At 40.1% G+C, this 13,891-nt stretch overlaps 1 protein-coding gene across 1 annotated transcript; it reads right to left on the reverse strand.

Moving 5' to 3' along the window:
• Positions 1 to 208: 208 nt before the first annotated feature.
• LOC127562999 (low affinity immunoglobulin gamma Fc region receptor II-b-like) lies at positions 209 to 13,464 on the reverse strand. Its single transcript, XM_051999159.1, has 7 exons — positions 13,271 to 13,464; positions 10,340 to 10,360; positions 8,061 to 8,315; positions 6,271 to 6,525; positions 4,616 to 4,723; positions 2,337 to 2,368; positions 209 to 2,187 (listed from the first exon to the last, which is right to left on the reverse strand). Exons 1-7 carry the CDS (start codon positions 13,344 to 13,346, stop codon positions 2,110 to 2,112), a joined length of 825 nt encoding a protein of 274 aa, XP_051855119.1. The 5' UTR covers positions 13,347 to 13,464; the 3' UTR covers positions 209 to 2,109.
• Between the last annotated feature and the right edge of the window lie 427 nt (positions 13,465 to 13,891).

The raw sequence follows: 13,891 nt of genomic DNA on the forward strand, positions 1-13,891 counted from the left end.
AGTACTTCAGTTAGAAGTTAGTGAAAAGAAAATATTATTTTCCCCCTATTCAAGATCACATATCCCCAAGCTAAGAAGTCTTGCTTTATACCCCCTTGTATCATGAGATCCAGCTCCTTTCTGTTCTTGAAGATAGAAGTTGCCTACCTGGAAAACCTTAGTACTCAGTGTGGTTGAACAACCTATTAAAAAAGAGGCTTGGACTGACTTATGAGCTAATAAAAATACTTTATTGTATACAAGATCATTGAATGTTAGAGCTGAAAGGGATATTAGATTGTATAATGCAACGCCCCTCTTTTTTTAGATGAGTAAACTGATGTCTTAAATGGCAGCATTGGAACTTGAAGAAAAAGAACTGGAGAGACAGTGGGAAAGGTGAGAAAGGAGACAAAATAAACATCCCTTCTCTCCTTTGTCCCAGGGAATCCTGGTGTCAGGAGCGAATGAGTTTAGAATCTTGCCTCTGACATTTTTTAGCTTATTGTGTACATAGGCAAGTTTTGTCAGCAATCTATACTCAGTTTTCCCATCTGTAAAATGGGAATAATATTTTCATTAGGATCAAATAAGATTTTATAGGCAAAACATTTGGCAAACCTTAAGGCATTTTATAAATGTCAGCTAAGTGACTTGTTCAAGGTATCACAGTATGATTTCAGAGTTTGGCTGCAAAGACATTAAAACTAATTAAGAACATGACATTAAGAAATCTTTATAAAAAAAAAAAACACTTTTGTTCATTAAACATACGTTCAGAGGATACAGAATATACAACCTTAACCCTAGGGAGGGACTGGGGGAACTAAGTGGGAGAGGGAAAGAAGTGCTGTTGGTATGCTGGGAAGCCAGAGATAATAGTGTCCCGATGTACAGTAAATGCTTAATGAGCATTATTGAATTGTATTGAGATCATTAAGTAAAACTTTCTCTTTTGGCAGATAGGAAACCTGAGGCCCACAAAGCCTGAGCTGACTGATCTAACATCATATTACTAATAAGCAGAAGTACTGTTCAAATTCAAACTTTCTACATGTAGCTCCAATATTCTTTTTACAAGACCATGCTGCCTCTCATCCCATCATGCCTTTGTTCCTCCTCTCTTACCCACTTCATCTACCATGGGCAAAGAGATTAGATCCCCACCAGAACAGCAGCACTGAGATGCCCTCTACCCAGTGAAACAAAGCCTGCCTAGAAAGAAGAGATCACAAGTGCCATTCCCTGACCCCTTTCTCAGATACTTGTTCCCTAATCCCCTGCATGCCTGATCTGCCTCTTACTGACTAGAGCCAGATTCATATTGAGCCCCAAACTTTTAGCACCAAGGACTCTACATTGGCAATGGGGTTCTTATGACATTGTTGAACCTGACTAGGTCGTTCAGGGGCATTTCCTCATCTTCAGGCTTTCTACTGCTAGTGCTTCAAGGAAGAGCACAGTTAGAAAGGACTAATGTGAAAACTGAAGAGGTTTCCATAAAGCATCAGGTTTTTAAAAAGCAGGCTATGACAAAACAGGTACCTGAGGCCCGGTGATTTCTGCCCTAGGACCTTCCATTTTAACACAAGACAGTGAAGACTATTTAGGAGTAGGGCAAAGAGATTGGTGGTACAGAGACATTATTTCATCCCTTACAGATCATGCTCACCTAAAGGGATCCAAGCCCAACCTCCTCCTGCCTCCACTCCAGCATCAAGGGAAACAAAAAACTGCCTCTACAGCTAAGGCCTGCCTTAGTTAGGAAGCAGTTTCAGGAGGGAGCAGAGCAATTCCTTTAAAGGGACCCCCACATTTTGGGTTGTCCAAAGTACTGTGCAAGAGTGATTCAAAGTACAAAATCATTTGGATTGGGTAGATATTGCCAGCAAAGACAGGCAGTGTAAACACTGACAGTCAATTGCCTTCAAGTCTTTAAAAGTAGTTTAGGATTCATGCAGACAATTGCAAACGATATTTTCAATTCCATTTTCCTGGAATGGCAAAGTTGGCTCAGGAGGATGCTGATCTCCAGTCTTAGATTCACCAGGTCCCTCAACCTGGTGCTTGTGGGAACAAGCAGGTTAGGGCCGCTGCAGGAAGGACAGAGATGATCATGACTCTTAGTGATTATGGTGAGGGTCCTGATATTTCTTCCTCAGGATTATCTGTGTGCTTTAAAAGTGAATAAGACATCGAATTCTCCACCTAGAGGAGGAAAAAGATGAGAAAAAATTGGGGAGGTGGGCTATGTAGAGCAGAATAGATGGAATATAAGAGAAATATGATAAAGTCAAATAAATGAAGGGGAGAAGAGGATAGGGTGGGCAGTGTAGGGATGGGCTGGGGTACCTTACCTGGGGCTTTCCTAAGTCAAGAGGAATATTGGCTGTGAATGAAAAGAAAAGTTGTCAAAAGTTGCTACATTAAAGGATATATAACATATTAGAAATACTGTTGCTATTGCTGCTATTTGCACAGATAAGACAGGAGCTAAGAAGTACAAACCAGTCCTCCACAATTAAAAAAAAAAAATGATGCACACTTGTGTCACATCCTGAGCCCATTTCTGTAAGCCAAGAGGGAGGTGGCCAGAACCCTTCCCTGAACTAGCTTTATCTCCTGGCCCCATAGTTGCTGGCCGGTATACACACCTCTATTCCAGAGCCCCAACTCATCCTTCTTAGCTAAAAGTCTTCATCTTCTACTAATGACACTGAATTTGAAGCCAGAAGACCTGGATTTGAATCCTGTTTCTACCTGTTAGAATCTTTAGTGGAAAGAGGGCTGAATTTGGAGTCAAAACACAGCTCTGCTATCTATGTGCCTTTTATCAAATCACTTAACTTATGGGTCTTAATAACTTCATCTGTAAAATAGGAATAATAATGCTTATACTACTTAACCCACAAAATTATTGTGAGGATTAAATTATATTATTATCTCCCTTCTCTTCATTACTGATCTCTCAGTGCTCCTGAGAGTCGCCTACTAGCCCTAGATATCCCTTATTCCCCTTTCTGAGAAACACTGTGCTGAACTCTTGGTTGCATAGGCTTTGCTATGTAATATCTCCACATATCACATGTCTAATGTTGTCCTAACTATGGTATAGAGCTGACCAAGAGAACTGAACACCTACCCTCCTCACAAGCTTTGTTGAGTTCCCACAACCTCCTTTTCTTTAGCCTCTGGTTCACCATGCAGTTCCAACTTGGACGAGGTGTATTTGTGTCCCACCATGCACTAGGATCCCATCTCCAGTGTTGTCCCAGCTATGCTACAGAGCTGACCAAGAGAATTCAACTTCTGCCCTCCTTGTTGAGCTCCCATAAATCTTTTCTTTAGCCTCTGGTCCACCATGCAGTTCCAACTTAGGCAAGGTGTATTTGTGTCCCACCATACATTAGGACAGCCAGGGAGAGACCCATTTGTTATTCATTTGGTTTCTCTAGGAAATTTTCTCCTAGTTCTTTGTGCTGTCTGGGAGAGCTAAGACAGGGTATATATAAAATTAGAGGAATGATGAGACAGAGCCATGAACCTTGGGACCAACAACTAGAGAAAAAGGTTTTGATTAAAGGAGAAAGACTCCTCCTTAAAACCACATACCATTCAGTAAGATACTTTCTAAGTCAGTGGGAATTAAATAAGTACAAAGACCTTCAGATTTCTGTACTCTGGATGATGGTGAAGCAGGTGGGGAAGCACTAATCCTTATCTCATGGAAAAATGTCTGTGTCCAAGACTCAACAGTCTTGTTAAGCAACTACCACCTCCTTCCCTTCCCCATCCTACTACCAGGATGAACTAAAGATTCCATGTTCCCTGAGAGTATTCAGCTAAGACTCCAAATGACTGAGGTACCTTTATCTAGCACTCGGGTTTTTCAGGGAAACCTGGTTGGAAGCATGGAAAGAAAGAAAAAGACAGCCAAGTACAGTGAAAAGAGGCCAGATTACAATTTAGAGAACTGCTGTTCTATTTGTGTGGCCTCAAATAAACTTTTTAATCTCTCTAAGCCCCCATTTCCTCATCTGTAAAGTCAGGAGACTTTGTTAGATGACTCAGAAGATCCTTTACTACTCTAGATCTGTGATTCTCTGAAATTTCAATCATTGCTTTCCCATTTCCACTGTTCCACACACATATATCCTTTCCCTTACTTAGGGCTTTGTTGAAGAATCCAATTGGGATAACCCTAGCCCAAGGAAAAGGAAGTGATCATTAGCAAATCAAAATCAGTGTCCAAAGAGACAAAAATGCTGATAATTTAAGTGGAATAGTGAGGGGGTGTATTTAGATCTTCAGTGACTAGAGATTTATCTCTGTCTTTCAGTTTCTTACCACTTACTTTTCTTATCATATCTTTGTTTCTCCATCAAGTTAAGTTTTCCAAGGGATACATTGTGAAGTTTTTTTGCTTTTTATCTCCAAGCTACTGTTCCAAAGTCTGTGGGGTAAAAGAACTCCCCCTTCTGCATTAAAGAATCTCACAATTATAGGCAAGGGTATGGCTGGGGATTTTCTAGGCCAGGGTGGAAAATGGTATTAATCTAATGTCTGGGGAAGGACAGAGTCAGGATATTGACCAAGAAAAGGATCCATTATATAAGAAACCAAGGGAACCACATACCTGGTTTCTTGTATTTGTAGTAATACAGGAGAGCAGCAGCAATTATAGCAATCACAATCACCAGGACCGATACTATTATAACCGCTTTTGTGGTGCTTGACGCCCCTCCTGATTTTGGAAGAGAGAAATCTCAAGATACACAGTACTTCTCCTTTTCTACCTCTACCCTCTCCTTACCCTCTAGAATTGCTAAATCAGCCTTGCTCCAGGCTTTCCCTTCATTCCTCCCTTATCTTTAGTAGCCAATAAATCTCAGCTCCAATCTCCCCTTCTGCAAAAAGCCTTTCGCAGTCCTTAATTCTACTACCTTCCCTATAAGATGAGCTCCAATTGGTCCCATATATATATATCTTGATTATACAGAATTGCTTGGGTGTTATTTCTCCCATTAGATTGTAAATTTCTTAAAGTTATTGACTGTTTTTTCTTTTTTTTTTCTTTTCTATTTGTTTCTTTAAACAAAGCTAAACATAGTCTGGGACTTAACACAAAATAAATAAAAAATATATATATTTTATTGACTTGATCCAAGTTCCATCACTGTACTGATGGAGGCCTTCACTCAAAACTGGCAGTGGAGCTCCAAGAGAAGGAAGAAAAGACACTCCTAAGATCTCTCTTAAAAAGAGAGGCTATTTGCACAAGTTAACAGAGTTTGTGGATACTTGGATACAGAACTATCCTGAAAAAGATTGCCTAGGAGATGACAGAGGTTATGGGGTTCTAGGATTACTTTTATTTATTTATTTGTTTGCTTAATAGCTTTTTATATACAAAACACACACATGGGTAATTTTTCAGCATTGATCCTTGTAAAAACTTCTGTTTCAACTTTTCTCCTCCTTCCCTCCACCCCCTCCCTTAGTTGGTAGGTAGTTCCATACATGTTAAATATGTTAAAGCATGTGTTAAATACAATATATGTATGCCATCTTTTAAGCTATTAAGTAAATAAAGTAGAATACAAGAAAGATCCCATTTAGAAAGAAGATAAAAAATAACCAAAGAAAAAACAAAAATGCAAATGGACAAAAACAGGAAGAATAGAAATGTCATGTTGCCATACTCATTTCCCAGTGTTCTTTCTCTGGGTGTAGCTGATTCTGTTCATTACAAATCAATTGGAACTGATTTGGATCCTCTCAGTGTTGAAGAGAACCACACTAGGACTACTTTATAAGTTATGTATCCATATGATCTCTCCCTAATTAGAGAGTTCCATTGATAAAAGCTATCTTCTTCAAGCTTATCACTTGGAAGCTATCTTCTCCAAAGGAGGTGAGCATAGAGAAACTAAGTCTCTGGCCAGGATACTTAAAAGCCCTGTTCACCTGACTTGATCATCATCTTAGAATAATTGCATTCAGATCCTACTGCTGGGTTGTCATGAAGACATCCCATCTCTCGGAACCTCGATTTGTTACCTCTAAAATGATAATGATAATGCCTGTGGATTGTGTGGGTGAGTGTGTACACAGACAGATCAAATAAAACATGTATGAAAAATACTTCATAAACCTAAAAATGGTATCTAAATGCCCAATCATTTCCATTATCTCTTTCTAGTTTTTCTTTGTCCAACCCATAAGAACTACATAATCTTGGTCCTGGGTATCTAGCTCTTCCCCTCAAATGCTTTGATCGAGACTTCTTACCTTGGACATTGATAATCACAACTGCAGATGGATGGCTAAAATGTCCTATGAATCCTGTACAGAAGTAAGTTCCACTGTGCGTATAATTCACTTGAGAAACAAAATAGTTGAAACTCTCATATTCATACTTTAAGGCTTTGTTGTTGTGGTAGTATATAACTTTGTGCAGCGGCTTGTTCTTCCAACTGTGACACCTCAGGGTCATAGATTCACCTGCATTGAATTCTAATCTCTCTACTTGGAGGAGCACCCAATCTGAAAGACAAACACAAAGGCCATTGGCTCTGAATATTTCAGCTTGTCCTAGTATCTTGGGCCACGCAAGGCTTCCTGCCATAAAAAGCAGAAGAACATGTAGAATGACACCTGCTAGAATCTGCCCACATGTTGTGGTTGCTCTTTGTCCTTCATTTTCAAAGAGGGCCAATGACATCCTAGGATGAATTGGATTTAAAAGAGGAAGAGTTCCCTAAAGTCATCAGACTCATTCTCTCTTCTAGAGTCATCACATAGAACCATATGGGAGAGTTGAATGCCAGATAAATACCAATGTAGATGAGCAACCCAGAAAAGGATGTGGCAAACCCTCACACCAGGGATAATAGCCCTCCTTGAACACTCATATACCTCATCTGCCCACATATAATCCAAAAGACTCACCACATATCAGAACACAATAATTGGGGGGAGGGGGAACATGCAAGTAAGACAAACATGGGGGCAACTTGGGAAGGAATTAAAGAAGTAGACAAGGGCTTAAAATATTGTAGAGAATGTGAGTTTTTTAATAATATGGAGTCAGAACCCTCAGCCTACAAGTGGTGAACCTGCCATGGGACTCTACTGCTCACCCTCTACAATGACTCCACATTGTCTCTTGGGAAAAATGCAAATTCCTTTGTTTAGCTTTTAAAGGCTTTTACAACCTAGCCAGCCTCAGTGGGCATCATTCTCCCCTCTCTTGTATTTGATCACCCAGCTAAACTGGCCTTCTCTTTGTTCCTTCCATGCAATCGTTAGCTCCCAAATCTATGCTTTTGCATTGGCCACCTTTACACCCCACTTTCTACTCCCTATTTCTGGAATGAACTCCTTCCTGACCTTTCCCTCATAAAGCCCCTCTCTTACTGTAAGAAAAAGCTCAGGCAATATCTTCTGCACAAAGCCCTTCCCAGTCCTCTCAATTGCTAGCAGCCTTCATTTCAAAATTCTTTGTACATATTTATACTTATTAAATATATATACACACACATATATATTGCATGTATATATTATATATAATAAATACTGTATATATTATATGTAATGTATGTATATGTGTGTATACATGAATGTATGTGTGTATAATATATGTATGTGTGTATATATATATATATTTATTATAGATAATGTAAGCTTTTTGTACCTGAAATTATTTCATTCTCTGTATTTGTATTTCCAGTGCTTATTAAATGGAAAGCCTTTAATAAATATTAATCAATTGATTAAATCTAGGTTCCTAATCTTCTGGTCACTTAGGAGGGAATTTTAGAAATTTCCTGACAGAGATGAATAGTGAAAATAGAGCCACTGAGAGAAACTCAGCCAAGTCAGTCATATTTCAGTCAGGGCAATAGTGAAAAGAAGAATTAAAATAACTTGTGGATTTTTCAGGAACTCTCCCACCCCTCCCTCTTGACATTCGTTCTACCAATAAACAGGATATGTCTCTTTCCAGGCTGTATTATAAGCAGATTTCAACTCTTCACCTTCCATTCCACCTTACTCCAGGCTCCTTATCTTTCACTTACCACTAGAGACCTGTAGTTTCACAGAGTTGCTGAGGGCAGTTTGTTTTGTCCGACACTGATAATGTCCACTGTCAGTGAAACTAACAGCTGGGATGGTATAGGAGTCCTGATGGTTGGGGAAAATTGTCCCATTGTGGAACCATTCGATGCTATCCTGTCCAGGGGTCTGGAAGCCTTCACAAGTCAAAGTCACATTGTCATCTCGGAGCACATTGAACCATGGGGGTTCCAGGGTCAGAATTGCCTGTGGAGGACCTGATGAGGACAGAGAAGAGAACGGAATGAAGGAAAGAAAGGAGGCATAAAATCCCAGATCTGAGGGGAGGATACTAGTAAGAGGCACAGAGAATGGAAGGAAGCACACACAGCTTGTTTGAGAAGTGTAAAGTAGATACAAAGTCAGAACTGGGTCAACTGCTGGTGGCTGTTTTCTACATATTGATGTCATCCTGAGCCATGGGGTCCCAGGACCTTTCCCAGAGGGTAGACTGCTCCCTAAGGATACCCTAAATCCCATTTGATTGGCAAAGAAAAAAACCCCCCACCAACCAAACCCCATCTCAGGGAAAGTAAGAGTGGATGATCTCTAAAACTTAGGGGAAACCCTGAAAATTTCTGGGTCAGTATTGTTCTGTAGGAAGGACAGGGATCTATTGACTGGGGAAATCCTCTTTCTGCAGGAAGATGGAGGGGTCACATTTGTCTCCATTCCAGGGTCAGACATTTCAGTACCTACTAGCTGCTAGACTCATCAAAAGATCTGAATCTCTGCCCCTGTACCTTCTCCTCCAATCACTCAGCTGACATACATCAGAAATCCAAGATCTAAGCATAATAGATGCACAGATACATGGATGATGCACAATGAGTATATATATACTCAGTAATATACTCAATAGATAGCAGCACCTAAAGACTGTGAGCTCATTGAGGGAAGGGATTATTTTTGCCTTCCTTTGTATCCATTTCTTAGACATCGCAGACACTTAATAAATACTTGTGACTTGATTTGACTTGATCCACACAGCGCATACAAATAGATCACTTGCAACAAGAGAAAGAATGCTACCTTTGGATTCAAGGATCTTGGGTTTGAATTCTGTAGCCATTTAATAGTTATATGATCTGGGAAAACCCAGCTAACCTTTCTGGGATCAGTTTCCTCACTGGCAAAATGAAGACATCTTCCTGCTCTGATCCACGATACCTGAAATATGTTTGCAACCTCATAGCATCCTTAGACATACAAAACACAGATGTGCCACAGGGAATGGGAATGGGAAAGAAGTGTTTATTAAGGGCATATTTGCCAAGGACTGTGCTAAGCATTTTATACACATTCTCTCATTTGATCCTAAATCTAAGATTTAGATCTGAAAAGAACCACAGAGAGTATCTAGTCCAACTTCCTCAGTTATAGATAAGAAAACTGAGGCTTGCAGCAGTTAAATAACAAGATCAAATGAGTAGTAAATAGCAGACCTTTCTCTCCATGAAGCAGGTAATGAAATAGGGATATTTCAGTGCAGGGATATGGAAGAAATGGGAACAGACAAACACAGAAATTTAGGTAGGAAGTGAAGTGGATAGAGCAGTAGGTTTGAGTTCAAATCCACAAAGCCAGTTAACCCCCTGTTTGTCTCAGTTACCCCACCTGTAAAATGATCTGGAGAAGGAAATGGCAAACCATTCCAGTGTCTTCACCAAGAAAATCCCAAATGGGGTCATGAAGAGTCCCACATGACTGGACAACAGTTCTCTCAAACACAAAGAAACATGGGGACATACCTGAGAAGACTACTTTACAGACTTTACAACTGAAAACTTTATTTCCCAGGTAACTAAGTAGCACAACAGAAAGAGCAATGGGTCTGGAATCAGGAAGATCTGAATTCAAATTCAGGCTCAAACACTTATTACTGTATCACTCTGAGTGAGTTATAACCTTAAATTGCCTCAACTTCCATCTGTAAAATGAGGACACATTAGAAAAGAAGAGTTGAACGTGACTTGAGGCCCTAAAGATAATTGTCTCCTGAGGAAGAGGGTTGAGTCTTTGGCAGTATAAAGAACTAACAGCTTTGGGGGAAGGAATGGAGAAGAGAGTTATCTCACTGACAGTTGCTACCTTACTGTCTTAAAAACTCTCTCTCCCTTTAATCAGTTGGATTCAAGACAGATACAAGCTACCATTTTGATACTGATATGGATGTTTGGGGAGGACTTTGAGACTAAGGAAGTGGTTAAAAAAAAAAAAAAAAACTGAATTCAGAACTTACCGTTACTCCTGATGACTGGAGCTGCAAGAGACCAGAAAGTAGGAATTAGATCAGGATAGGGAACTTAGTGGCAAGGTAGCTACAGCATGGAACTGCCACCAGCCAGCTAGGGAACCAGAAAAGGCTGTTGTGCAATCAATCTTTTCCCAGTGTTCCTCAGAGTTAGATGGAATAATAGTGATTGCAGGAACACCAGAAGTCCCCTTTCCTCAAAAAAAAAAAAAAAAAAAAAATTACCTACCACCTGCTCAGTACCATCTGAAATTCTATCATTAGAGACATTCCTATAGCTTAATATTTTCTTTTTTAAATACAAACATCTTTCTCCCTGTGTGAGTGAATTTATTGAATTAAATCCTTTCTTGAGAGTGGGATTTACCATGAATAAGGAGAAAGATAAAGGAAGGAGACTCTCTGGAGAACTGGCTATGTCTGATTATGCTTTTTCTTCTTTTTTGTTTTGTTTTGTTTTATGATTATCTTTCTTATGTTATTTTTGACATTCTTTTTTTTTTAAAGTTTGGATTCTAAATGTTGTTTTTCCTTTCCACCCTTACTCACTGAGAAGAAAAGAAATTATGTTTAACTTCACTGAACATGTATTGTCTAGAATAGATTGCTTATTGTCTTGGGAAGGGGGGAGGGAATAAAGGAAGGGAGGAAAATTTGGAACTAAAAACTTTACATAAATGAATGTTGAAAACTATCTTTACATGTAATTTGAAAAAAATATAATTATTGTTAAGTGAGAACGTTTCTGTAATTCTAGCTTTGCTTTTTAAGAACTATGAAAGGTTATGGGCACTTCATAGCTTGCTTAAGATTTGTGAGTATCCACCATTTAACCATACAATGCAACAGTCAAAACACTGGGCCTAAGCAGGAAAATCTGAGTTCAGAACTAAACCTCAGACACTTTCTAGCTGTGTGATCCTGGGCATGTTTCCTTACTACTATCTGCCTCATAACAACAGCAATGGCTTGTTAGATGATCAAATGAGATAATTCTTTTAAAGCACTTTGCAAAGTTCATGATGCTATTTAAATGCTAGTTCTTATTATTAGCAAAAAAAGGCAGGATTGGATTCTTGATTGAACAGGGGACTAAGGCCAGGGATGTTAGGATACTCAGAGATTGGTCAGAGGGAAGGTCCAGGAAAATCAGAACTTCTCCCCCCTCCCCCCCCCCCCCCTGCCCCCATGTAGAGAGAAAGAGCAGTGTGCTATGAGAAAAGCATCTCCCTAGCAATGAAAATGGAAAGAATTGCAAATGTGCAAGAGTCTTAGACTGAGGAACTGGTCTGCAAGTCAGGAGACGTGGCAGTGTGATCTCAAGAAAGAAAGTCCCTTCATTTATCAAGTATTTATGAAATGTGGGCTCTGCAATTTACAGATTATGTGACTTTGAGCTAAACATGTGAGGCTCATCTTTAAATAGGAAAACTAGATGAGATGGTATCTGGGATCTTCTGGGCTCTAAAGTTTTACTCTAGCTTTTGCTGTCCCTTGTTTTCATAACCTAGCATTGCCCATTATCAGATCAACTTCCTCTGCCCTAGTGAGGTAGATTGAGGTGGGGGCAGCTAGGTGGCACAGTGGATAGAGCACTAGCCCTGAAGTCAGAAGGCCCTGAGTTCAAATGTGGCCTCAGACACTTAACATTTGTTAGCTAAGTGACCCTGGGCAAGTCATTCAATCCCAATTGCCTCAGCAAAAATAATAATAATAATAATAATAATTAGACTGAGGCTGAATTGAATCAAAAGGTGACTGGACTTGATAGAGGTATGAAACATCCAGGAATCTGTCCAGTTACCAATATGTGCTGCTTGTCATTCGGGGAAAGTGGAGAGGAATGTCTGCCAATGACCCACTGTAGGCAAACCTGCAGCCTTTTGCGTATGTTTTGGCCTTGATGTTATAGGAGATTCACACTCAGTATATCTCATCTAAACTTAAAATCTGATCTGGACATGACTTTCCCAAAAAAGAGGAGAGAAGAGGAATCTACACCAAAATCAGAATCCAGCTTTGGAGTCAGAGGATTAGCACACAAATGACAATCTTTGATTGCTACCTTTGCTATCTTGAACAAATCAGTTAGCCTCCTTAGCCTTGGTTTTCTTTTTTCCTCTAAAAAATGGGGGGAACAGGGAGGCATTTAAGTGACCACTAAGGTTTCTTCCAACTCTAAATCTTTGCTCCACGATCATAGCTTACACTAACATTTTTGGGGATACCCTATAATACCCATTCTGCCTCCCCACTGCCTCCATTCCATATATCTGAAGGGGAAAAAAACCACAATTATCTTAATTATTCAAGACTCATAATCCACTTTTCTGAACTGGAGTTCTGGCTTTTCCCGTTCTCTTGTTAAACACTTCCCTTCCCTCAATAAGGAAAGCCAGCTTTAGATCTAGGAGAGGGAACAAACAACTTCAAATCCTTCACAATTTGAGCAGCAGAGGGAGAAACACCCTGAACTATCTCTTGACTGCAGCAATTTGATTCCACTTTGGTTATTAAAATAGAAACATCCTGGAAATGTCTGTCTGACACTGAGTGGTTATCAGCCATTTAAACCATAGAGAGGGACAGGTTTTCAAAGAGTAAGTCACAAAATGAGGAAGAAAGAAAAACCAGGGTGCCTGATCAGGAAAGGATACCCAAATAAAAATCAACTTTCACTTTACTTAGGGAGAGCTGTAAGAATCAGCATTGTTGACATGGGACTGTTCAGCAACATTAGCAACTCTCTTATGTCCTAATTCTAAGAAAGTGGTTATGTTTTGCTCCTTCCTTCTCCTATCCTACCTCCTTTCTCCCATGCTTTCCTCCCAACGTAGCCCCCACCCCAAAGACTCCTGAGCTTGAACTGACCCTTTGCTTTTGTCCCCTTATTTTCTGCTCCATTAAGCTCAGACTCACCTAGACACAATAGTGCTACCCACAGCAGCACAGAGCTGGTGGTGATGAAAGGCTGGGGAACCCACAGTACCCCCATGGCAGGCAGGGATTGCCAGGAATGGACTCCAAGCAGCACAGAGATTCAGAAAATAGCAGCATACACCCGTCCCACCAATCCTAACACAGTCCACTCCAGAGGACATGTAATCACTCCTTCTAAAAGAGGAAGCAAGCACTGGCCTTCTACCTCAGAATCTCCTCCCCTCCCGCCCCTTTCACTGACCCTCCTCCTACTGAACTCTCCCTTCTTTCTGCTCCCTCCCTCTTTACCAGTGGAATGCTGGGTTTCCTGGCTCGGCTCCCACACAGCTGGAACCAACTCATTACACAACTTTAAATTCAGAGAAATCTACCAGATAGATAAAAACTACTCCACCCTGGCCTTGGTGGAACCCAAGCTGTAAAGTTTCACTGGAAGTAGAGTGTGTGTGTGTGTGTGTGTGTGTGTGTGTGTGTGTGTGTGTGTGGAGAGAGAGAGAGAATATATGTATGTATGTATGTATGTACTACATGGATATGTATTCGAAATCATCATCTTCTCCCTATTCACTTCAACTGGTTATTGTGAGAATGAGATGTGAT

Source organism: Antechinus flavipes, chromosome 4, assembly GCF_016432865.1.
Source record: "Antechinus flavipes isolate AdamAnt ecotype Samford, QLD, Australia chromosome 4, AdamAnt_v2, whole genome shotgun sequence".
Classification (NCBI taxonomy): Eukaryota; Metazoa; Chordata; class Mammalia; order Dasyuromorphia; family Dasyuridae; genus Antechinus; species Antechinus flavipes.